Genomic DNA, 27,499 nt, shown 5'->3' on the forward strand with positions numbered 1-27,499 from the left:
ATTCCCCAGGGAATCCATCAGGCCCTGGACTCTTGTTTTTTGGGAGGTTTTTGATCACTGCTTCAATCTCGTTACTGGTTATTGGCCTATTCAGGTTGTCAATTTCTTCCTGTTTCAGTCTTGGCAGCTTATAGGTTTCCAGGAAGGCCTCCATTTCATCCAGATTGCTCAGTTTATTGACATATAGTTGTTGATAATAATTTCTAATAATTGTTTCTATTTCCTTGGTGTTAGTCGTGATCTCTCCCCTTTCATTCATAATTTCATTAATTTGGGTCCTTTCTCTCTTCTTTTGGATAAGTCTGGCCAGTGGTTTATCAATCTTATTAATTCTTTCAAAGAACCAACTTCTAGTTTCGTTGATCTGATCTACTGTGTTTCTGGTTTCTAATTCATTGATTTCTGCTCTAATTTTAATTATTTCTCTTCTAATGTGTGGCTTAGGCGTCGTTTGTTGCTTTTTCTCTAGTTCTTTAAGGTGTAGAGTTAGTTGGTGAATTCGGGATTTTTCTATTTTTTTGAGTGAGGCTTGAATGGCTATGTATTTCCCCCTTAGGACCGCCTTTGCAGTATCCCACAGGTTTTGGACCAATGTGTTTTCGTTCTCATTGATTTCCATGAATTGTTTAAGTTCTTCTTTGATTTCCTGGTTGACCCAAACATTCTTGAGCAGAGTGGTCTTTAGCTTCCAAGTGTTTGAATTTCTGCCAATTTTTTTTTGTGATTGAGTTCCAGTTTTAGAGCATTGTGGTCTGAGAATATGCAGGGAATAATCTCAATCTTTTGGTATCGGTTGAGACCTGATTTGTGACCCAGTATGTGGTCTATTCTGGAGAAAGTTCCATGTGCGCTCGAGAAGAATGAGTGTTCTGTTGTTTTAGGGTGGAATGTTCTGTAAATATCTATGAGGTCCATCTGGTCTAATGTATCATTCAAAGCTCTTGTTTCCTTGTTGATTTTCTGCTTAGATGATCTGTCCATTGCTGAGAGTGGAGTATTGAGGTCTCCTACAATCAACGTATTGTTATCAATATGACTCTTTATTTTGGTTAACAGTTGGCTTATGTATATGGCTGCTCCCATGTTGGGGGCATAGATATTTACAATTGTTAGATCTTCCTGTTGGATAGACCCTTTAAGAATGATATAGTGTCCTTCTGTGTCTCTTATTACTGACTTTAGCTTAAAATCTAATTTGTCTGATATAAGAATTGCTACCCCAGCTTCCTTTTGAGGTCCGCTGGCATGGAAAATAGATCTCCATCCCTTCACTTTCAGTCTGGATGTATCTTTAGGTTCAAAATGAGTCTCTTGTAGACAGCATATGGATGGGTCCTGTCTTTTTATCCAATCTGCAACCCTGTGCCGTTTTATGGGAGCATTTAGGCCATTCACGTTGAGAGTGATTATTGAAAGATATGAATTAATTGTCATCATGTTGCCTGTGAAGATGTTGTTTTTATAGATTGTCCCTGTAAATTTCTGTTGTAGATCACTCTTGGGGTCTTTCTCCTTTTATAGAACCCCCCTTAATATTTCTTGCAGGGCCGGCTTAGTGGTCACATATTCTTTCAACTTCTGCTGGTCATGGAAGCTCTGCATCTCTCCATCCATTCTAAATGAAAGCCTTGCCAGATAAAGTATTCTTGGCTGCATGTTCTTCTCATTTAGTACCCTGAATATGTCTTGCCAGGCCTTTCTGGCTTGCCAGGTCTCTGTGGATAGGTCTGACGTTATTCTGATGTTCCTCCCTCTGTACGTAAGGAATCTCTTCCCCCTAACTGCCCTTAAGAAGGTTTCCTTGGTTTTAAGTTTTGCAAGTTTTACTATTACATGCCGGGGTGTTGGCCTGTTTTCCTTGATCTTAGGAGGGGTCCTCTCTGCCTCTAGGACTCGAATGTTTGTTTCATTCCCCAGATTAGGGAAGTTCTCAGCTACGATTTGCTCAAATAGATCTCCTAGCCCTCTCTCTCTCTCCACTCCCTCCGGGATTCCAATTATTCTGACACTGGAACGCCTCATGGTGTCACTTATTTCTCTGATTCTATTTTCATGGATTCTGAGTTGTTTTTCCCTGGCCTCCTCTTTTCCCTTTTTATCTATTATACTGTCTTCCAGATCGCTTATTCTCTCTTCTGTCTCAGTTACCCTAGCTGTTAGATTATCTAGATTGGATTGGATCTCATTGATAGCATTTTTAAGTTCTGCCAATTCATCTTTTATTTCTGCCCTTAGAGACTCTATGTTGCCATTAATTGATTTCTCCATTCTAGCCATTGTCTTCACAATTGCTAGCCTGAATTCCCTCTCTGACATCTTGGTTATATCTGCATCCATTTGTAAATCTGCAGCATAAGTCATAATCTCTGAGTCTTTTCTGTTTTGGGGGCTCCTCCTCCTAGTCATTCTGTTGATGGGTGTTTGAGGGAATGTATAGGGTCGAAATTATTGACCAGAACCCAAGCAAGATGCACCTGTTTTCTTGGGACCTTAGGGTTGCTGGCCTCTTGTTTTCCCAGCCTGTCTTCTGCGGGAGGGGCCTGCCGCGCTGTTACTCAGGCAACCCTGTTTGGGCGGAGTTGCCCTGCGCCCCTGCGGCGAGGGATGGGCTCAGTGGGAATCAGTCTTTGGGGCTTTTGTTCTCTGGTGCCTTTCCCTGGCGGCTTTCCACATCTCTTCCATGAGTCAGAGCAGAAGAGACCGTTTCCAACCCTCTGCCTCAGAGCAGAGAGACCTCAGTCTGTTCTTCAGTGAGCTCTCCAGGCCACACTGTCTCCGTTTCTGTCTGTGCTGCTATAAACTGCAGCGTCCTGGGCTGTGCGCCCCTCCGCAGCGCTCCCAGTCCTGCCTCCAGGTCGGGGCCGTCTCTGCCCTTTGTGCTTCTAAAACCGCCAGCCGCTCCCAATTCACCCACACGTGACTCCGCCGCTTGGGGTTTCCACTCCCGGGGGTTGCAGTTCACCGGGGCGACCCCGGCGCACCAGGTTTCCGTCTTGGAGGCTGCAGTTTGCGTGCGCGCGACCATCGCTCCGGTTTCTGTCCGGGGGGCCTGCGGTTCACGTGCGCACGACCCCTCCAGTCTGGTTTTCCACCCCGGGGGCTGCCCTAATGTTCTTTCCCGACGCTACCAGTCTGCGAGTCTGTGCCCCATCAGCAGCGAGGCTGTCACTCACCGGTGGTGTAGGATCCCCACATCCAGGGCACCCTCCCGCCTCTGTTTATCCTCCAATATCTGCCCACAGAATCACGGCTCTCCGCTTCGTACCTCAAAACCAACTGCCTGCGATATTCTGTTTGTAGAGATCCAAATCTTCTTACATCTCAGGCTGGTTTCGTGGGTGCTCAGAGTGGTCTGGTAGATATCCAGCTCAATTCCGGGGACCAGTTGAAATAGGGTCCCCTACTCCTCCGCCATCTTTCCCCCCTCCCTAGAAAAAGACTTTAAAACAATGATCTCAAAAATGATCAAAGAATTTAAGGAAAGTGTGGATAATGTCAAGAAAATGGCATATAACATTTGCAACGACGTGGATGGAACTGGAGGGTATTATGCTGAGCGAAATAAGTCAAACAGAGAAAGACATGTATCATATGACCTCACTGATATGAGGAATTCTTAATCTCAGGAAACAAACTGAGGGTTGCTGGAGTGGGGGGTGGGGTGGGAGGGATGGGGTGACTGGGTGATGGACACTGGGGAGGGTATGTGCTCTGGTAAGCGCTGTGAATTGTGCAAGACTGTTGAATCTCAGATCTGTACCTCTGAAACAAATAATGCAATATATGTTAAGAAAGAAAAAAAGAAGAAGAAGAATGTAGCAGGAGGGGAAGAATGAAGGGGGGGAAATCGGAGGGGAAGAAGAACCATGAGAGACGATGGACTCTGAACAACAAACTGAGGGTTCTAGAAGGGAGGGGCGTGGGAGGATGGGTTAGCCTGGTGATGGGTGTTGAGGAGGGCACGTTCTGCATGGAGCACTGGGTGTTATGCACAAACAATGAATCATGGAACACTATATCTAAAACTAATGATGTAATGTATGGGGATTAACATAACAATAAAAAATTTTAAAAAAATAAAATAAAATGCAGTTACCTGAGCTCTATCAAAAAAAAAAAAAAAAGAATCATTGTCTCCTCAGGGCACAGCTGTAGGAGTGTGTAATGAGTCTCAACAATTACTCTGACTATGGCCAGAATGAAGACCTGAGGGAGTCATGTTTCCAGAGATGTTATAACCTGGTAAATAACTCCTAATTTTCTCTATTCTATGCCCACATTGCTTCCTGAGGAGGAAGCTAGAGTCCTCATCTTCAGGCCCCATCTAGAACAGTCACCCCTTCTGCTCCATGATTAGGAAACTCAGGGCTCTTCTTTCCAAACCATCCCTGTCCCAGCTCCTTCACCTCAGGTCCAGAGGATCAGAGACCTGCTCTCCAGGCCTACTCATGGCCCTTTCTGCAGCATGCCTGCCCCCCGGGAGGAATGTTAACAAGTGCTACAGCAGCTGGCTGTGAACTGCCCATTCGTGGAAGAGGAGGAAAGGCCACAGGACCAAAACCCTTTTTGATAGCATCTGAGCTGACTCCTCAGTAGGAGCTGTGAATGTTGGAGAAATGAGTCTTTACACAGTGACAAATCAAGGATAGATAGCCAGCAACTGTACTACCTGCATTACTTCCTTTGACCCTCACAAAACCTCCAAAAGGTAAGTAGAATTATTTTTGTCATTTTATCAGACAAAAAATGGTGAATTGAATTGCCTAAAGTCACACAGAGACGTAGTAGCAACATTAGGACTCAAACCTTGGCTCTAGAACCCAAGTTCTCAAGATCATCCTCAACTATGGCTGACAACACTTGTTCTGAGTTTTCTTCTTGTTTCTCATACCCAGGTATTCCCATTTCTCTCCTTTAGGTTTAACTACATGCATTTTTTTTAAGTTTTCATTGTTATCTAGAATCCCTATGTGTTTTAATTGGGGGGACTTGTCAACATTAGCTTAATCCTCCATGTTGCCAAAAGCCCCACCTCTGAAACATTACAGACCATATGAGCTATTCATAGTCTCTTAGCCTTTTAGCTTTATTGAACCCTCTGAACCCTTATATATTATGTGTGAAGATAGGGAAAGGCATTTCAAAAGAGAAAACCAAATTCCTTTAGGTATAGAGATTTTTTTTTAAGTACATGATATTTGGATAAAATATAATGAGAACTGCATCCCTGTGCCCAGCATATAATTCACACAGGCACTACAGGAGACATTGAGAATTAGTGGTTGAATTAAATATAGATTGAATTAATTTTTGAGTAGAGTGCCCCTTAGAAAAATTAGTGAATTACTTAGGATATCCTGAACTACAATAACAAATAGATCACAAAACATATAATGGTTTAAACAGAATAAAGTCTATTTCTCTCCTACATAACAGTCCCTGTGGGTATCCTTGGTGATGCATGGCTCCACTGGATATGGAGAATTAGGAACACAGGCTCATTCTCCCATGTGACTTCACCAACCCATTCAGCCTCCTGGCCATTTCCATCTAGTTGGAGGAAGCCCAGAACTGGAACACTTGGATTACGATGGATCGACCAAAACTCAGTCACATGAACACACCTCAGTGCAAGGGAGCCTGAGAAATGTAATTTAATTGTGTGTCCAGGAAGAAGAGAACAACAGGGATTTGGATGACAGCTAGCAGTCTCTGCCATCATTAGTATGCCTCAGAAAGCAAGTGAATCAAAGAGGAGAGAATCTGTATGCAAGCAGTTATGGGAGCATTACAATATTTCAGGCAGAAAATGATGTGATCTAAGCTGGAGTTCCAAAACCATAAGGAGAAAAGTTGAGTTATGTAAGAATTATTTTAAATGAACAATCAACAAGATCAGATGTAGAAGTGAGGGATACACTGGATGAGTGTGCTTCTGAACCTCCCACATGCGGGGAGCCCAAAATATAAACCTCGATTTAACCCAAGAGATATCGAGTGCACACAATTTTCCACAACAGTCTCTCTGGGGTTATTAAAATAAACAAAGTATGGTTTTCCTTTGCAAATAAGCTTGCAAACTACTTAGGTTGGAGTGCAGAGTATAGTGTTTGGACAGACATGTTGGCAAGATAGCTGCATGTAGAAATATGGGAAAGAGAGGTCAAGCCTAGAGATATAGACCCGAGAGTTTACTAAGCACTAGTTGAAATGACTAAGGAGTTGGATCACTCAACAAAAGAAATAAGAAAGAAAGGGAAGAGAAAAGCTATGTGATTATCAATATTAGAGAGTTCTCCAAAGAGATACGCCCTATCAAAGGAGGTGGTCAAATTCTTCTTAGAAAAGGGGATATTGGGGCGCCTGGGTGGCTCAGTCATTAAGCGTCTGCCTTCCGCTCAGGTCATGATCCCAGCGTCCTGGGATCGAGCCCCCAATCAGGCTCCCTGCTCCCCGGGAAGCCTGCTTCTCCCTCTCCCACTCCCCCTGCTTGTGTTCCCTCTCTCACTATGTCTCTCTGTGTCAAATAAATAAGATCTTAAAAAAAAGAAAGAAAGAAAGAAAAAAGAAAAGGGGATATTTGGGGAGGAAATTCACTAGGCTTGTTTTTGCTAGGACATAAACCCAGTGATCCTGGTGACTTACAATCATCCAGTGTCAGTGTAGACACCTGCTACTTCCTGGGCTCTGGGATCACTATTAGTTTGGTCATTGGAACAATTCCCAAATTCATGGCTTGTCGTTGTAAAAACACATCCTTTGCACTGGCCTATTTTGTCAAAGATTCCAAAACGCTCCCCTTCCTTTGTCAAGTGTAATAAAATTGGCATGTGACTTTTGGCTTTTCCATTACACCGTGAAGTCCCTGAGAGCAAAGACTATGTCTTACATGTTGAACAAGTGGATTAAACACTGTATTTTGCACATATTTTTTCCATAAGCCTAGCAAAGTATCTAGCACATGCAATATAAAAAGAACTTTTTAATTGGTTAAATCCTAGGTGTTTGAGGGATGGTTCTGGGATGGAGGAGGATGGACATCTTTGATTCACAGATTGCTCATTTCTTAGACATGAGTGTCAAGGGCTAATCCCACTGATCAACAAGGATAATTGCCCAAAATGTTGGCTATCTCTGGATTCAGTAAATGCTTCATAGAGATTGCTGGTCACTTGAACCAAAGCTGATGGATAAGGAAGATCATTACAGTAACTCCACTAATATTTCTGGATTCCTCTCCCCCTTTCTTAACAAAGGACCCATGAGGGAAGACAACCAATCCTCTACTCTGGAGTTCATCCTCCTGGGAGTTACTGGTCAGCAGGACCAGGAAGACTTCTTCTTCATCCTCTTCCTATTCATTTACCCCATCACATTGATTGGAAACCTGCTCATCATCTTGGCCATTCGCTCTGACATTCGCCTTCAAAACCCCATGTATTATTTCCTTGCCAATCTCTCCTTTGTTGACATCCTCTTCTCCTCTGTAACCATCCCTAAAATGCTGGCCAACCATCTCTTGCACAGCAAAGTTATCTCCTTTGGAGGATGCCTAACACAGATGTATTTCATGATTGCCTTGGGTAACACAGACAGCTATATGCTGGCTGTGATGGCATATGATCGTGCTGTGGCCATCAGCCGCCCACTTCATTACACAACAATTATGAGGCCACGGACTTGTGTCCTCCTAGTTGTTGGGTCTTGGGTGGTTGGAAACGCTAATGCCCTACCCCACACTCTGCTCACAGCCAGTCTGTCCTTCTGTGACAACAAGGAAGTAGCCAACTTCTACTGTGACATTACCCCTCTGCTTAAGCTGTCCTGTTCTGACATCCACTTTAATGTGAGTATGATGTACCTAGGGGTTGGGGTCTTCTCCATGCCACTACTATGCATCATCATCTCTTATGTCCATGTCTTTTCCACAATATTACGGGTCCCATCCACCAAGGATGTGCTCAAGGCCTTCTCTACCTGTGGTTCCCACCTCACAGTTGTTTCTCTGTATTATGGGACAGTCATGGGCATGTATTTCCGCCCTCTAACTAGTTACAGCCTAAAGGATGCAGTGATAACTGTGATGTACATGGCAGTGACCCCAATGTTAAATCCTTTCATTTATAGTCTGAGAAACCGAGACATGAAGGCTGGCCTGGGCATACTGTTCAGCAAGAGAATCTCCTCATAACCAATGTGATACTGAAGAATATAGTCACCAACTGGGATGCACTTGGAAATCCAGCCCTAATGTTCATCCCCTCCATGAAGCTGCCTTTGATCTTTTCAGCTACAAAGTCCTCTTCTCTGAAATCTAGAAAGAGTTTATGATATATCTCATTTAATTTATCACTTTGTACAGATTATTGTCCTTTTGGCAGCACAGGAATATTGGATTCATATCCTAGATAAGCTACTGATAATCAGAATAAAATTGAGACAGTCCAAAGTTCTGCTTCTACATCAACATATTAGGAATAAGAATATCTGCCCCACTATTGTCACAAGTTGTGAGGACCACAATAGTCCATGATTTAAAGGCTATAAATCACTATTCAAATGTCTGATTTTTTACTATTATGCTAATTACCCCTACTATGCTTACAAGCCTCTGAGGGCAAGAACTGTCTTAAAACATCACTGTACCTCTCACAGTCTTGGTGATATAAAGTATTCCCAATGATTCATGGTGGAAAATGGCATGAACAAATGAAAATATCACTCTCTGAACTGTAATTTCATAATGATAGACATAATCAGACTAGACTTTATATACCCATCCAATAAAATCTTTAAAGGAAATGACCTGGGCAGAGATTTTTGTTCTCACTGTATCATTGCTTAGACTGTTTCTAAAGAGTATAAGATTTTGCCTATAACCTTAACAAAATGATACTCATTAATTGAGTTATTGCATTTTAAAGTAAAAAATATTCTGACTTAATTAATAACATCATGAAATAAAATTACAGTGACAAAAATTGGGGTGCCAAATAAATGCAGAAAAAAAGAGCAGTGTTGAAAATGATGTGACCTTGTTTCTCCAGTACGGCCCAGGGAAGATGAGACTTGGATTCTGGATGATCAACCCTGACATGTAGGTGATATTTCCTAAACAGAGATATTAATCCAGCAGGTCACTAAATACCCACCAAGGAACCCCACAACCTATGATTTGATTCAGTCATGAGGAAATTATAAAACTTTCTCAAAATATTAAAAATATATAAGTGATTGTAACTAAATACCAGATTTCCAAACAGGGTAACATTAGCAAGAAGTGAATTGAGTGTATCTTAGAACAGTGTGCAAGCTCTTTTATTATCTACTATTTTTAACTGCCAGTAAAAATATAAAATGATTATTTTCTGTAGATAATTCACATTGTCAGCTAGTTGTCCACGTTGGAAGAATTTGGATGTTGGAAGATGACGTTATTCACCATTTAATGCTTTCTGGGTCTCTAAAACACCAAGGGTGAGAACTATCCCAATTATCTTCTTTTCAACTGAAAAGGATTTGATTACAGATGCATATGAATCTGTGTGAATGACCAAAATGGAGGAAATGGAGGTATTTCATGTAGGGAATTTTCAAGGTTGGCCAATTAAAATGTTCTATAAATGTATTGCCTGTCTCTCCCCCAGGAGAGTATGAAGATTTGGGATCTGTTTTGTTCACTGTTGTATACTCAGTACTTAGACAGTGCTGACATATAGTAATTACTTAATAAATTTGTATGAAATGAATATATGAATCCTACAATAGTAAGCGTCTGCCTTCGGCTCAGGTCATGATCCCAGGGTCCTGGGATCAAGCCCCACATCAGGCTCCCTGTTCCATGGGAAGCCTGCTTCTCCCTCTCCCACTCCCCCTGCTTGTGTTCCCTCTCTTGCTGTGTCCCTCTCTGTCAAATAAATAAATAAAATCTTTAAAAAAATAGTATGTTTAAATAACAAATGCAACAATGTTAATTTTGTTGTTATGGGTAAGCTCAAGAAGGCCAAATGGTATGAGATGTTTCAAATATTTCCCATAGTGAAATATTAAGTGCCAAAAAGGAGTGTATAAAGGAAGAAAATGTAGGTTCTTAGGAGAACTCCATACCACATAGCTACTCTATATCAGTCTCACATTATTCCTCTGTTTAATTTGGACAAGGGAAGTTAAGGTCCTCTACTGTATCCTGCAGTAATCATAAGAATCTACGTGTATGTTTATAATGCAAATAAAAATCACTGCATCTGTATGTTAAGTCATTGTCTCACCCATTTCCTTTGACTCTGTCCTGCAATAATTTAAACACTATAATTTAAATTACTCCACATACCAATATCCAGGGATTGACTAAGTCTGGGAAAGACTGTAGTATATAGCTGGTATGTCAGTTTGGGTCAGTTCAGGCCCATTAAGGAAACACAAATCACATCTGGTATTTTTATACCAAGAAGATTTAATACAGGGAAGTAGAAACACAGGAAACAACAGATGCTGGAGAGGATGCAGAGAAAAGGGAACGCTCTTGCACTTTTGGTGGGAATGCAAACTGGTGCACTCTGGAAAACAGTATGGAGGTTCCTCAAAAAGTTAAAAATAGAACTACCCTACTATCCAGCAATTGCACTACTAGGTATTTATCCAAAGGATACAAAAGTACAGATTTGAAGGGGTACATGCACCCCAATGTTTACAGCAGCACTATCACCAATAGCCAAACTATGGAAAGAGTGCAAGTGTCCATTAACTGACGAATGGATAAAGAAGATGTGGTATATACATGCAATGGAATATTACTCAGCCATCAAAAAGAATGGAATCTTGCCATTTACCACGACATGGATGGAAGTAATAGAGGGTATTATGTTAAGTGAAATAAGTCAGTAAAAGAAAGGCAAATATCATATGATTTCACTCATATGTGGAATTCAAGAAACAAAACAGATGAACATGGAGAAGGGAAGGAAAAAATAAGATTTAATAAAGAGGGTGAGGCAAACCATAAGAGACTCTTAACTATAGAGAACAAATCAGGGGCTGCTGCAGGGGAGGTGTGTGGGAGGATAGGCTAACTGGGTGATGGGCATTAAGGAGGGCACTTGTTGTGATGTTCTATGTAAGTGATAAATCACTAAATTCTACTCCTGAAACCAATACTACACTATATGTTAACTAAGTTGATCTTAGATAAAAACTTGGAAGAAAAAAAATCTTAGATAAAAACATGGAAGAAAAAGAAATACTTTTTTAAATAGAGGAAGTACATACATACGTTTGTCCTGAAAAAGACTATAGGAGAAAGAGATGGATGTGAAGGTCCAGAGATTATTAACTGCAGGAAGAAGACACTTACTTCCCCTAGGTACAAAAGGGAAAGGTTGTGTCACCAGAATCTGGGAGCTCAGAAGAGGGATGACCACATGTCTGATGCTCACATCTCTGAGGGGAGTTGTCAAACAGCTGCTACTGGGGCTTCACCTGCTGAGATGACCCAAACTTTCATTCCTGAGGGGTCTCAGTCCACAATAGTACTGCCTTTATTATTATCATTATTATTATCATTATTATTATTATTATTTTGCTGTAATTTCTGTTCATCTCTATTATTGGGCATAGAAACACAAAATTCACCCCAGACATAGTTCTAGACATGGTCCTTCTTTCCCCTCATGTGTGAAGGCAACAAAATGTCCTTGGTAATTGGGTTATCTCTCCAGCCAGTAGAGAAATTCCTTTTTCTGTCCTGGTGATACATGCTACAATTTTACTGAATCTGAGCAACATAATAGTAATATTTAAAAATGTAAATCCCCAAAGATTGTTATTGATACCCTTTTATAAGGCTATAAATAGCTAAACCAACAAGAAAATAAACTTTCTGGGAATAGATATATATGCAATAACAATGTATTATAAACAAAAGCAAGGTGAAGATGAGCATAGGATTCAGTATGAGAGGAAATTCAAGAGGGGAGAGTCAGGAGAATGCAACTGGGGATACCATGTAGTTAGATATGAATTATTACTAAAGACCTAACTTTCAGGTTGCATGGTGGGTCTAGGGGTATTTATGGTATTATGTAGATTGATTGATTGATTGATTGATTTATAGATAATAAAAGCTCTGCATGAAGCAATAATGAGAGTTTGTGTTGAACTAAGATTGGGTAGACAGAGAGCAGTATGGGAGCAGAGGATTAGTGAGACCAGGAGTTGTTTTTTTTTTTATGTTATGTTAATCACCATACATTACATCATTAGTTTTGATGTAGTGTTCCATGATTCATTGTTTGGGTATAACACCCAGTGCTCCATGCAGAACGTGCCCTCTTTAATACCCATCACCAGGCTAACCCATCCTCCGACACCCCTCCCCTCTAGAACCCTCAGTTTGTTTTTCAGAGTCCATAGTCTCTCATGAGACCAGCAGTTTAATTATACAGCTCAGAGCAATCTAAAGAAATAGTGAAGATATAGAAAGAGGATCTACAGTTGACCCTTGAAAAAACATGCGTTTGAACTGCACGGGTCCACTTACACACAAAATTTTTACAGAACAGTACTATAAATGTATTTTCTCTTCCTTATGATTCCCTTAATAAACATTTTATTTTCTCTAGCTTAGTTTATTGTAAGAATACAGTATATAATACAACATACAAAATATGTGTTAATAGACTACTTATGTTATTGGTAAGGCTTCCAATCGACAGTAGGCTATTAGTAGCTAAGCTTTGGGGGAATAAAAAGCTACTTGCAGATTTTTTACTGTGTAGGGGGTTGGTGTCCCTAACCCCCAGCTGTTAGAGGGTCAACTGTAAACACAAAGGTAATGGAAATAGAAACAATAGAATACAGTAATTATTATGAAAGTAGTAAGGAGATATCTTCAAGGGTTTAAGGTTTCACTAAAAAGTCAATGATGCATTTAATGAAAATTGTGAACAAGAAAGTCATTTAAGAAAAACTAATTTCATGTTTTCAAGAGTTCTTATGGGATATTTTCATGGAAGTATTCAATTAAATAGTAGAATGAAAGATATGAAATTTTGGAGTAAAATTAACAGCACATGGACCATAGTGGAGTGATAAGTAAAGTTATGGAAATAGATGAAATCATCTAAGAGTGTAAGATTCAAGCCTGAGAGTCTTGTAGAGCAACTAAATTTCAAGAAAGGGAACCATGATGCAGAATGAGGATTCTAGTGGGGGAAGTAAGACACTTGTACAATCTAGAATTGATGTCAAGCTACATATCTGTCTCCTTTATGTAACAGCTAAAGCACATAGCAGTGTATTGTCACAGTAATTTTGAGTAGGCACTCAACTGAAAAAAATGAAACAATAGCCAACAGAAGAAAAAAATTATAAGTGCTACACAAGAAATTCAAAACATGCAATGCAGGTTTAGAAAAAGTAAATAACTTCATTAAATATCAAATATACATATGTATGCAGTTGTATGTATTTATGGTAATACACATACTACTGTGTATTAATTTTCTTTTTTTAAGATTTTATTTATTTATTTGAGGGAAAGAGAGAGTGTGTGTAAGCATGAGCCAGGTGGGGGGAGGGGCAGAAAGAGAGGGAGAAGTGGACTCTCTGCTGAGCAGGGAGCCTGATGTGGGGCTTGATCCCAGGACCCCAGGATCATGACCTGAGCCAAAGGCAGATGCTTAATCTACTCAGACCCCCAGGCATCCCTGTGTCTTTTAATTTTCAAAGTAGCCCTATGGCATAGAAGAAAATAGCCCTCCTTTACAGATAAGAAAGTCATATCTCCAAAAGGTGAAGTGACTTATTGAGTATCTTTTAATTAGTAAGATGCAGGTCTAGTAAGATGGGATTTGAGCCCAGTTTCCTCATGAGGAATGCTCTTCCCTCAACTCCACAGCTGACTCACTGAGGAGATATAAAATTCTGAGGGATATCTAAATATGTCAGGCTGTGTGCATTAGCAGGTGCCATGGCTAGAACTTTGACAAGCAGAGAGGACTCTACACCCTTGGTAGAGCATGAGCTATAGTTCAGAGATAGAAACATGAGCTCAGGGCGCCTGGGTGGCTCAGTCGTTAGGCGTCTGCCTTCGGCTCGGGTCATGATCCCAGGGTCCTGGGATCGAGCCCCGCATTGGGCTCCCTGCTCAGCAGGAAGCCTGCTTCTCCCTCTCCACTCCCCCTGCTTGTGTTCCCTCTCTCGCTGTGTCTCTCTCTGTCAAATAAATAAATAAAATCTTTAAAAAAAAAAAAAAGAAAGAAAGAAACATGAGCTCATAGAAGTTAGCAAATTTTGAAGCAAACAAGAGAAATGATCCTCCTCTGTTTCTATCCTCACCACCTTCAATCCGTCAATCCAAACTTATCCAGTGCAGACTGAAGGAGATGCTGAAGAATTACACAAGTAGCATGATAGAGTTCAAAAAAAAAAAAAAAAAAGTCCAAAATAGTGTCACTTAGAGATCCCAAACTGATGCTTAATGTATAATCTAATTGCAGTTTCCACTTCCCCCAGAAATGTAGTCTTAATTGGTCAGTCATAAATTTTTCAATCTGCCCCAATGAGACTGCCACATGGGCCCTCACCATCTCCCAAAGAAATATGAGGTCATCTGCATGATAAGACCACTTGCTTTTCCCCCTAGCAAACAACCCCTCCTAGAGCAATCCTTTTTTTTTTTTTTTTGTTAATAACTTTCTTGCCCCTCCTTCTATGAAAACCTTCCATTTTGTACAGCTCCTTGGAGTGCCTCTCTACTTGCTAGATGGGGAGCTGCCTGATTCATGAATCGTTTAATAAAGGCAATTATATCTTCAAATTTACTTGGTTGAATTTTGCTATTTAACACTTGTAACATAAATCACAGCTGTCATATTCCATTCCTCCTCTGGTTTTCCAGGAAGTCATGGGAAAATTTAAAATATGTGGCATTGGGCCATGGGTTTAGGCAAAAATCAAAGCAGAAAAAGTACTCCTTCTCTAAAATTACACCTTCTCTATTTCTGAAGAAAGGGATAATATGAGAACCATGTGTCCTCTGAGGACAATTGCTCACTGTCTAGAGTTAATGAGAAGCACTGGGGTTGTAATCTCTGATGGTTGCCACAAGCCTTGAAAGATCTCCATGTGTTGCTGATGAATAAAATGCTAGGATCCTACTCAGACCACAGTGTGTCATGACAGTTCCTTAACGCCTTAGTGTCTCCCAGGCCAGCTTACAACAGGGACACAACACTGGATTCTCAATCCTTTTGGGTTTTGGGTACTTCACAGAATTAATTATCTTTAATTTAATGGATCTTGAGATTGGTCCAGCTTACAGTTAAGAATAGCAGAACCTTATTTCCAAGGATGCTGATGAAATTACTAGAACACATTTCTCACGGGTCCTATGAATAAGTAAAAGGGGCAGACATTAGTAGCAAGTTCTGAAACAAATAGAAAAGGGATGTTATGTGGTGGTTATTAGGCTCCATGTGGTGTTCTTTGAATGCTGCATCCCAGGATGACATATGTTGGCATGGTCATAATCAACCTTGAAATCTTGTCCCTATTTCTCAGAATGGACAAAAATTAAAAGTTCTCTAACATTGTGAGACAAAAAGGAGAAATTTGAGCAGATGCAGTGATGGCAAGAATCATTCAACACATCCACAGCATGAGGCAAATTTCCTTTTGGTGCCTCAAAAATGCTCCTGTCCCCTTCCTCTGATCATCCACAATGGGAGAGATATATGTGAAGCAGATGAAAGCCTGTCAGTAACACCCTTAGTGATTGGCAAGAACAACCAGGTAAGAGCTAGAGAGGAAGATACAGGACTCCATTCTGCTTCTTTTCTCCCCTTTTCTCCTGTGTCCATCCCCACACTGTAGTCATCTGGTTGCCCATCTCTCACAAAGAGCCCTGTGACAACAATGATGATACTGCACTACTTTAGAGGCAGAGACCCAGGTCCTTAAACTCTTACAGGGAGTGAGAGTCATTGTGCTTTTAGGAGAACAGAGCACAGGAATCAGCAGGGACTTCTCTCCAAATAATTCCATGATGATCCCTTTCACTCAATCCCTAGCCTTGGAAGGATACACAAATGCACTCACACACCCACACACATGTACAAATACATGACCATACACAATCATGCCCACATACCACATTAAGGCATTAAAAGGATATGGCTCCATCCAAAGAAGTTTATCTGCTATTTACAGAACCTCCAGCAAAGAGAGGCTACATTATACTGCATTGTCTTTCACTTTATACATTTTATGAGCCCATGGTTTGATTTTGGAGAATGGTTTCCTCAATTAATTTGTTTTTCAGTAAGTAGTACATTCACATGGTTCAAACTGCAAAATGAGGTAAAATATATGTATGAAAATCTCTCTCCCTCTCCTGTGTCTTATCCACCCAATTCTTATACCTAACAAGTGATTACTTGTTAGATTATTAGATTATTGGTTTCTTGTTTATTCTTCCAGAGATTTCTAAAAAACATACTAGCCAACAAAATATATATTATTTTGGGTGGTGGGATTAAATTGTTATATTTAGGACCAATGTGGGAATAGGAGTTGGAAATGTTCCTGATCATTCAGTCCTCAACTGCCACCTTATTCCCTGTTTCTAACCTTATAACTTTTACTTTTTTCCTCCATGGATGTTCTTTTCCTCACCTGTGGGGAAAGCATTTCTCTAAATTTCATTTCTGTTTTCAAATGTGACCCTGAGTTCAGAAGGCTTCCAAGTTAAGTTCACCAAAAATTATAATCAATCAACCACAGAAAATTTATATGTTAAAAAAGCACACAGCCATATAAAATATGAGGACAAATTCATTTTGAGTCTCAGGAGTTCTATTTTATAGCAAGCCTGGGGAAATGCCCACTGTGAAAAGAAAAGACAATGCTCTGAATGAGTTTTATGTTTGGATGAAATACTGGGTACTTTTACAGCAAGAGATGGCCTCAAAGTTGGGAGCAAACATGGAAAGAAAGGACAAAGCATGGTCTCTGGTCTGTGACTTAGAGAACTAAAAGGAAAGCTAGTGGGGGAGTTAGGGTTTCTGTGTGCTGAGCCAGAAACAGTCAAGAGACAAGACTGACAAGAGTGGAGATTCTGAGACCCTTTTGATCTGCCTTAAGCCAATAAGCCACCTCTGTCCCGATTGAGGGAGAGGTGAGGGTCAGCTCCAAGCAGTGGAAAAAGCAACAGCTATGGAGGCCAAGGAACCACAGAAGTAACTGTGGTTAGAAGGGACATAGGGAGAGTCAATCAATGCAGCTGTGTACAAATATGCAATGAGTCCCACTACTCCCCCACTACACGGAGAGCTCTCTCTAAGGGTGTGGAGACTACAGAATCTAGTAAACATAGGCCCTGAGTAGTGTGGGGACTCCTGGGAGAGAGTGGGGGAAACACCACCTATCATGATCACATTTCAGCCAATGGCACACAGCAGATGACCTTGCAGATATCACCTACTAGCAGACAAATTGTGGTGACTTAAGGAGACCATGAGTGGGGTGGAAGGGACAGGTCTTAGAATTAAACACTGAGGCTAGATCCAGGTTCTGCCCTTGCTGGATGTAACTTAAGAGTTAGTAGTTATTTATTCATTTTTCTATGGGGGTTTGTCTTTTACCAATTTATTAAAATTACTGATTACTCTTTTAAAAATATTAATTCTTTCTATAATATATGTTGAAAACAGCTCCCCAATTTTTTGCTTGTCTTATCACTTTGTGTGTGGTCTTTTTCTTTAAAAAGATAATTTTTAAATTTAATCTGATTAAACAAATTTTCTTTTCCTTTTCTTTTCAATGCTTCCATTGTTTTTTACTTAGGCCATCCTTATCCCAAGATCAAATAACTATTATGCTGTATTTTCTTCTGGTTGCTTTATAGTTGTATCTATATATAATACTTTAACCACCTGAAATTTATTCAGTAAACACTGTGAGGTGTGAATCTAAATTCACTTTCCCCATAGAGTAAACCAGCTTGTCCCAGTACCATCTGTTCAATCTCCCTTTCCTTTCCTACCAGTTGGTACTACCATCTTTAGCAGAGTAAAATCTTATGTTTACTGTGCTGTTCCTGGGCTTTCTATTTTTTCCTTTGATGCATTTTTTAATGAGGAGGGGAAGCAGTGTGCAACACGCCCTGCAGTATCTACATACAAGAGAAAGATAGTTTGGTGAGAAATATCTATGGTCAGGGAGAGAATAAGATACCACTATTGTTTGGTGAACCGTAATTCCAGTGGGTACAGCTGGGGCTGACAAATTCATAGGACATGCTTAAGTTTGGAGGGGAAAAGGAGCAAGGCAGAAAACTGATTTTGTGTGTTAATTCCTCAGATGAAACAGTGTTCCATTCCCAGAATTTTACCTAGTGCATTTGTCTTGTTTGACATCTTTATGTCTCTGTAATCATAATTTTTTTTTTTTTTTACAAATTCCTATGACCAGGACATTATGAACTCAAAGCTATGTGTAACTACTAATCAAAAGGTTCAGGATGTTCCCTCTGTCTGATATTACTTCTATCCAATCTCCCTTTCAATTTTTTCTATTCTTTGAGGTTTATGATTAACATGACAGATACTTACTGAGCACCTATGTTGTATCAGGCTCAGAGCTAATGCTAGATTTCACAGATGAACAAGATAGACATTTTCTTAGGCTACTTTCAAAGATACAGTAGAATGGGGGATGCAGACAAGTAAATAGGTGGTCACAATCCGGAGTGACACATATTGTGATGGGGGACATGCAGCACCAGAAGGGGTGTGAGCCTGAGTTTATTACAAAGATGATAAGTCAGGGAAGACTTCCTTGAAGAAATTACATCTAAGCTGAGACATGAAGGAAGACTATTCTAGCACAAGAAAATAAGATGGGCAAAAGCCCAAAGGTGAAAAATTATCTAGATCTTCTAAATAATTGAAAGTATAATTGTACATAGGGTGTAGAATGGAGAAGGAAGTTCATGAGTCAATGGAGATATCTATAATAAATGCCAGTATGATCAAGGGTCTTCAGGCCATATGAAGAAGTGTAGAGTTTATCCTGAGAGTAATGAGAAACTCCAAAGGATCTTTCAGGTGGAGTGACAAAATCAGATATGATTTGTAGAAAGCCCATTCTCTCTGTGGTAAGGAGACCAGATGGCAAGTGGGTATGCCTATAGGCAAGAAGAATGACTGCCCAAATCTAAGTGATAAATGAGTGTCCTGAATGAAGGTAGTGGCAGCTGGGACCAAGGACAGTAGATAAATAAAAAGAAATGGGTAAATTTTCAGTATATTGAGAAAGTAAAATCACCAGGATTTGGTAGTATTTAGATACAGATGAGGAGGAAGAAAAATGGGTCTATAATGGCACCCAGGTTTCTCACCTGGGTCCAGCTGTATAGATAGTGGTGATAATGATTTCAGCATTAGATATGCTTTTCACCAAGCCCAAAACCTTTTTTCCAATAGCCATGCTTTTCAAAATATTGGGAAAATATGCTAAGGATTTATTTGACCTGTGAAATCTTTGGATGGATTAATGTCACAATGTCCACATGAGTACCACAAGAGTTATGCAAACAAACAACTCCAACCTGGCCTTAAAGTACATGTATTGGATTAATGTTTATATAATAATTTTTTTAAAAGAAACCTCTCTCCCATTGCAAACAAATCTATGGTTTCCCATGGCAGAAAGCACAGGCATTTGCAAATATTCAATTGAACTATATGAAACTGCCATTTTTGTAGGTCCTAAGCAGTTAAATATTGGATATTTCATATGATTCCATCTCACATTAGAAGATTAACATTGGACTACTGCATTATTTTCGGAGTTCACAAACCAGGGCTTACCAATTTCATTCAGTTAACCCAACTTTCTGCTTACAGAAAAATGAGGTGGGAAAACCTGACCAGTGTCTCAGAATTTTACCTCCTGGGGCTTTCTGAGCAGCCAAAGCAGCAGGAAGTCCTCTTTGGGCTGTTTCTGTCCATGTACCTGGTCACAGTGGCAGGCAACCTCCTCATCATTCTGGCTATCATTGCTGATGCTCACCTCCACACGCCCATGTACTTCTGCCTGGCCAACCTCTCTCTTGCTGATGCCTGCTTCGTGTCCACCACAGTCCCCAAGATGCTGACAAACATATGGATCCAGAATCAGGTCATCTCATATGCAGGATGTCTATCACAACTGTATTTTTTCATGCTGTTTGTGATGCTGGAGGCATTCCTCTTGGCCGTCATGGCCTACGACCGCTATGTGGACATATGCCACCCACTCCATCACATCATGGTCATGAGCCCTGGGCTCTGTGTCCTTCTAGTTTCTGCATCCTGGATCGTGAATGCCCTCCACTCTCTCCTACACACACTCTTGATGAACAGCCTGTCCTTCTGTGCAGACCACAAGATCCCACACTTCTGCGACATCAACCCCCTTCTGAGTCTGTCCTGCACAGATCCCTTCATTAATGAGCTGGTGATTTTCACCATCGAGGGTCTTGCAGGCCCGATTGTGTGCTTTGCCTGATTATCTCTTACACACATATTTTCTTGACAATCCTGAAGATCCCCTCAACTCAGGGGAAGCAGGAAGCCTTTTCCACCTGCAGCTCTCATCTCTCTGTAGTTTCTCTATTCTTTGGGACTTCCTTTTGTGTTTATTTCAGTCTTCCCTCAACCCGCTCAGCACAGAAGGGCACAGTTGCATCAGTGATGTACACAGTGGTAACCCCAGTGCTGAATCCTTTTATCTATAGTTTGAGGAACAGAGACATCGAGTCTTCCTTAAGAAAGCTAATTTGGGTTAAGAAAACAACAAATGTTGGAGAGGTTGTGGAGAAAGGGGAACCCTCTGTTGGTGGGAATGCAAGTTAGCACAGCCACTTTGGAAAACAGTGTGGAGGTGCCTCAAAAAATTAAAAATAGAGCTATCCTATGACCGAGCAATTGCACTCCTGGGTATTTACCCCAAAGACACAGATGTAGTGAAAAGAAGGGCCATATGCACCCCAGGGTTCATAGCAGCAATGTCCGCAATAGCCAAACTGTGGAAAGAGCCAAGATGCCGTTCAACAGATGAATGGATAAAGAAGATAAAGAATATGTGGTCCAGGGGTGCCAGGGTGGCTCAGTCGTTAAGTGTCTGCCTTCAGCTCAGGTCATAATCCTAGGGTCCTGGGATCGAGCCCTGCATCGAGCTCCCTGCTCAGCGGGAAGCCTGCTTCTCCCTCTCCCACTCCCCCCTGCTTGTGTTCCCTCTCTCTCACTGTGTCTCTCTCTGTCAAATAAATAAATAAAATCTTAAAAAAAAAAAAAAAAAAAAAGAAGATGTGGTCCAGGGGCGCCTAGGTGGCTCAGTGGTTAAGCGTCTGCTTTTGCTCAGGTCATGATCCCAGAGTCCTGGGATCAAGCCCCGCATTGGGCTCCCTGCTCGGTGGGAAGCCTGCTTCTCCCACTCCCCCTGCCTGTGTTCCCTCTCTCGCTATGTCTCTCTCTGTCAAATGAATAAATAAAGTCTTAAAAAAAAAAAAGAAGAAGAAGATGTGGTCCATATATACAATGGAATAGTACTCAGCCATCAGAAAGGATGAATACCCAACTTTTACATCAACATGGATGGGACTGGAGGAGATTATGCTAAGTGAAATAAGTCAAGCAGAGAAAGTCAATTATCATATGGTTTCACTTATTTGTGGAACATAAGGAATAGCATGGAGGACATTAGGAGAAGGAAGGGAAAAATGAAGGGGGGGAAATTGGAGGGAGAGATGAATCATGAGAGACTATGGACTCTGAGAAACAAACAAGGTTTTAGAGGGGAGGAGGGTGGGGGGATGGGTTAGCCCAGTGTTGGGTACTAAGGAGGGCATGTACTGCATGGGGCACTGGGTGTTATACAAAAACAATGGATCGTGGATCACCACATCAAAAACTAATGATGTATTGTATGGTGACTAACATAACATAATAAAATTTAAAAAAAAAGAAAGAAAGAAAGAAAATCCACTCCCCTTTGTAGTAGTGACTTCACATCCAATATTGGGTCTCCACTTAATTATATTCACCATAATTAAGCAGTAAAGAATGAGAGAAGGATAGAAAGTGGAGACCTCACTTCCAGGATCTGTGATATGGACTTGAAATATTCATGCTTAAGCTACAGGACTATATAAAACATACCCATCATCAGGCCAATATCATTAGCTTAATTTCTTCCAATCATAATGCTCTAAAATCACAGCCATTCAGATTTATAATATAATAAAGGATATACCTGAATACTTTCAAAACAACATGGAACAGCTCATGACCAAAATAAGGGAATATCTGGTTGTGCTGTTGTATGTGGCCAAGAATAAAATCCAGGGAAAGATAAATTTCCCCACATCGTGATGACGTTGGTGACTTGGATCCCTAACAATAGTGTTTTTGACACTGAGAATCCCCATATCTATGAAGTCCCCATGCTGAGAGGATAGAAACTGGGACTAGGAAGGATAGGTTTGATGGGGATGGAGTCCTTAGGTACCTGCTATAACATTTTACCAGGCTACCAAGACCTCCATCCCTCTTAACATCTTAAATTTCACAGGAAATTTTAATTTTTATCTTTGGGGAAACTTTTTCCAAGTCAATTTCATCTTTGCAACACCAATGCTTACAATTTGGCATAACGCCTGGCACCATTAATGTGTGCTGAACCCCACTGGCATGGTTGCATTCATACAGTTAGGCACCAGGAAATTTTATGGACAGTTCATTGTCTCTTAGCTAAATGATTGAAACCCCCTCCTAAATGCTCCTCGGTCCCCAATCTCTCCTCATTCCATCCATTCTGCACACCACAATCAGATTAATCTTCTTTGAATATGACTAACACCCTATTAGAAACATCCAGTGACCTTATGCTGTCTGCAGAATAAAGTTCAAACTTATTTATTATAGAATTCAGGAACACTATCACCAGTTCATACTATATGGTTCGCAGCTCACACTGTTCTGTATTGCTCCCAAGATCAACTCAGGTCAGTATTTTCATAACACATTGATTATTGTTAAAGTTTTCCAAAAAGGACTTGGAATGCTAGGTCGGTAAAAGTTTTGGCAAATATATGTACAATAAGTACACCATAACCTATTACATTCCATAAGAAAATGAAAAGCTACTCTGGGGTGTTATTTTTTATTCTTGCCTATTTCCCTTTAAGTATCTGGTTGCATGACATAGGTTGTGATTACTGTAGATAATATCTTCTCCAGTAGAAGTCAATTGTTGATAGCCAGCTCCCCTGCTGAGTGATGATATGATAATCATATCATCCTCATTGGGCAAAAACTGAGAACTTTTCCCCTAAGGTAAGGAACATGACAGCAATGTTGACTCAACATGTTCAACATAGTACTAAAAGTCCTAGCCTCAGCAACCAAACAACAAAAAGAAATAAAAGGTATCCAAATTGTCAAGGAAGAAGTCAAACTTTCACTCTTCACAGATGACATACTCTACATAGAAAACGTGAAAGACTCCACCAAAATATTGCTAGAACTGATTCATGAATTCATGAAAGTCACGGGATGCAAAATCAATATACAGAAATCTGTTGCATTTCTATATACCAATAATGAAGCAGCAGAAAGAGAAATCGAGGAATCGATCCCATTTACAATTGCACCTAAAACCATAAGATACCTAGGAGGTAAAGGATCTATACTCTAGAAACTACAGAACACTTATGAAAGAAATTGAGGAAGACACAAAGAGATAGAAAAACATTCGATGCTCATGGACTGGAAGAGAAAACACTATCAAAATGTCTATGCTGCACAGAGCAATCTACACATTCAATGCAATCATAATCAAAATAACACCAGCATTTTTCACAGAGCTAGAACAATCCTATAATTTGTACGGAACTAGGAAAAGACCCCAAATAGCCAAAGTAATATTGAAAAAGGAAAGCAAAGTGGGAAGCATCACAATTCCATATCTCAAGCTGTACAAAGCTGTAATCATCAAGATAGCATGGTACTGGCACAGGGGCACCTGGGTGGCTCAGTCAGTTAAGCATCTGCCTTTGGCTCAGGTCATGATCCCAGGGTCCTGGGATTGAGCCCCACACTGGGCTCCCTGCTCACTGGGGAGCCTGCTTCTCCCTCTCCCTCTGCCTGCCACTCCCCCTGCTTGTTCTCTCTCTCTCTCTAATAAATAAATAAATCTTATTTATTTATTTATTTATTTATTTTTAAGATTTTATTTATTTATTTGAGAGAGAGAGAATGAGAGAGAGCACATGAGAGGGGGGAGGGTCAGAGGGAGAAGCAGACTCCCCGCCGAGCAGGGAGCCCGATGCGGGACTCGATCCAGGGACTCCAGGATCATGACCCGAGCCGAAGGCAGTCGCTCAACCAACTGAGCCACCCAGGCGCCCCTAAATAAATCTTTTTTAAAAAGACAGTATGGTACTGGTACAAAATTAGACACTTAGATCAATGGAACAGAATAGAGAACCCAGAAATGGACCCACAGCTGTATGGTCAACTAATATTCGACAAAACAGGAAAGAATATCCAAGGGAAAAAAGACAGTCTCTTCAACAAATGGTGTTGGGAAAACTGGACAATGACATGGAGAAGAATGAAACTTGACCACTTTCTTTCTTTTTTTTTTTTTTACTGGACCACTTTCTTATACCATACAGAAAAATAAATTCAAAATGGATGAAAGACCTAAATGTGAGACAGAATCCATCAAAATCCTAGAGGAGAAAACAGGCAGCAGCCTCTTTGATCTCAGCTGCAGCAACTTCTTACTAGATGTATCTCCAGAGGCAAGGCAAAAATGAACTATTGGGACCTCATCAAGATAAAAATCTTCTGCACAGTGAAGGAAACAATCAATAAAAGTAAAAGGCAACAGACAGAATGGGAGAAGATATTTGCAAATGACATATCAGATAAAGGGCAAGTATCCAGAACCTATAAAGAGCACAGCAAAATCAATACCCAGAATATAAATAATCCAGTCAAAAAATGGACAGAAGACATGAACAGACATTTCTCTAAAGAAGACATACAAATGGCTAACAGACACATGGAAAAATGCTCAACATCATTCAGCATCAGGGAAATACAAATCAAAAACCACAATGAGATACCATCTCACACTAGTCAGAATGGCTAAAATTAACAAGTCAGGAAACGACAGATGTTGGCGAGGTTGTGGAGAAGGGGGAACCCTCCTACACTGTTGGTGGGAATGCAAGCTGGTGCAGCCACTCTGGAAAACAGTATGGAGGTTCCTCAAAAACTTAATAGAACTGCCCTATGATCCAGTAACTGCATTACTAGGTATTTATCCAAAGGATATAAAAATAGTGATTTCAAGGGGCACCTTCACCCCAATGTTTATAGCAGCACTACCAAAAATAGCCAAATTATGGAAAGAGCCCAAATGTCCATCGACTGATGAATGGATAAAGAAGAATAAACATATGTAATATATATGTAATATATATATAATGGAATATTATAATGGGGGATGGGCTAAATGGGGGATGGGTATTAAAGAGTACACTTATTGTGATGAGCACAGGGTGTTATATGTAAGTGATAAATCACTAAATTCTACCCCTGAAACCAACAACAACAACAACAAGAAGCCATTGATGTTTTCTTTATTACTTAGTGGTAGTAAGATTATATATCACAGATGAAGAAATTTTGGTTGCAGTAAGTTTAGACATGTATTTTTTATGGAGCTGCAGCCCAGGTCAGCTGATGTATATGATTTTATCTATTATTCATGTTATTAACTTTGCATTTTAAAAATGAAATTACCCGTGTAAATATTAATATTTATTAGATTTGCCTAAATAAAGTATGTAGTCTGTTTAAAATGAAATAAAGGGTGAATTCCTAGGGTATAGTATATTTTATTATTTTTTGTTTTTTTATTATATTATATTAATCACCATACATTACATCATTAGTTTTTGATGTAGTGTTCCATGATTCATTGTTTGCGTTAACACCCAGTGCTCCATTCAGTACTTGCCTTCTTTAACACCCATCACCAGTCTAACCCATCCCCCCACCCCTCCCCTCTAGAACCTTCGTTTGTTTCTCAGAGTCCATAGTCTCTCATGGTTCCTCTGCTCCTCTGATTCCCCCCCTTCATTTTTCCCTTCCTGTATCTTCTTCTTTTTTTTTTTTTAACATATAATGTATGATTTGTTTCAGAGGTACAGGTCTGTGATTCAACAGTCTTACACAATTCACAGCACTCACCATAGCACATACCTGCCCCAATGTCTATCACCCAGCCACCCCATCCCTCCCACCCTCCACCACTCCAGCAACCCTCAGTTTGTTTCCTGAGATTAAGAATTCCTCATATCAGTGAGGTCATATGATACATGTATTTCTCTGACTGACTTATTTCGCTCAGCATAATACCCTCCAGTTCCAACCACGTTGTTGCAAATCGCAAGATTTCATTCCTTTTGATGGCTGCATAATATTCCATTGTATATATATACAACATCTTCTTTATCCATTCATTGGTCGATGGACATCTTGGCTCTTTCCACAGTTTGGCTATTGTGGACATTGCTGCTATAAACATTGGGGTGCACGTACCCCTTCGGATCCCTACATTTGTATCTTTGGGGTAAATACCCAGTAGTGCATTTGCTGGATCGTATGGTAGCTCTATTTTCAACTTTTTGAGGAACCTCCATACTGTTTTCCAGAGTGGTTGCACCAGCTTGCATTCCCACCAACAGTGTAGGAGGGTTCCTCTTTCTCTGCATCCCTGCCAACATCTGTCATTTCCTGACTTGTTAATTTTAGCCATTCTGACTGGTGTGAGGTGGTATCTCATTGAGGTTTTGATTTGGATTTCCCTGATGCCAAGTGATGTTGAGCAATTTTTCACGTGCCTGTCGGCCATTTGGATGTCTTCTTTGCAGAAATGTCTGTTCATTTCTTCTGCCCATTTCTTGATTGGATCATTTGTTCTTTGGGTGTTGAGTTTGATAAGATCTTTATACATTTTGGATACTAGCCCTTTATCTGATATGTCATTTGCAAATATCTTCTCCCATTCTGTCGGTTGTCTTTTGGTTTTGTGGACTGTTTCTTTTGCTGTGCAAAAGCTTTTTATCTTGATGAAGTCCCAATAGTTCATTTTTGCCCTTGCTTCCCTTGCCTTTGGCGATGTTTCTAGGAAGAAGTTGCTGTGGCTGAGGTCGAAGAGGTTGCTGCCTGTGTTCTCCTTTAGGATTTTGATGAACTCTTGTCTCACATTTAGGTCTTTCAATCATTTTGAGTCTATTTTTGTCTGTGCTGTAAGGAAATGGTCCAGTTACATTCTTCTGCATGTGGCTGTCCAATTTTCCCAACACCATTTGTTGAAGAGACTGTCTTTTTTCCATTGGACATTCTTTCCTGCTTTGTCAAAGATGAGTTGACCATAGAGT

The 27,499-nt window shown here is 40.4% G+C and overlaps 2 protein-coding genes across 2 annotated transcripts; both read left to right on the forward strand.

The window, feature by feature from the left end:
- The first annotated feature begins 7,261 nt into the window (after positions 1-7,261).
- LOC116629067 (olfactory receptor 1A1) lies at positions 7,262-8,191 on the forward strand. The gene has a single exon (XM_032399346.1). The coding sequence runs from the start codon at positions 7,262-7,264 to the stop codon at positions 8,189-8,191; it is 930 nt and encodes a 309-aa protein (XP_032255237.1).
- Positions 8,192-19,908: 11,717 nt separating this feature from the next.
- LOC116629068 (olfactory receptor 1G1-like) lies at positions 19,909-20,822 on the forward strand (the record flags this gene model as incomplete). Its single annotated transcript, XM_032399347.1, is given in 2 exon segments — positions 19,909-20,533; positions 20,536-20,822. Coding segments are annotated over 2 exon segments (912 nt in total), but the record flags the coding sequence as incomplete, so codon positions are not given.
- Positions 20,823-27,499: the final 6,677 nt, after the last annotated feature.

Source organism: Phoca vitulina, unplaced genomic scaffold, assembly GCF_004348235.1.
Source record: "Phoca vitulina isolate PV1807 unplaced genomic scaffold, GSC_HSeal_1.0 scaffold250, whole genome shotgun sequence".
In the NCBI taxonomy this organism is placed as follows: Eukaryota; Metazoa; Chordata; class Mammalia; order Carnivora; family Phocidae; genus Phoca; species Phoca vitulina.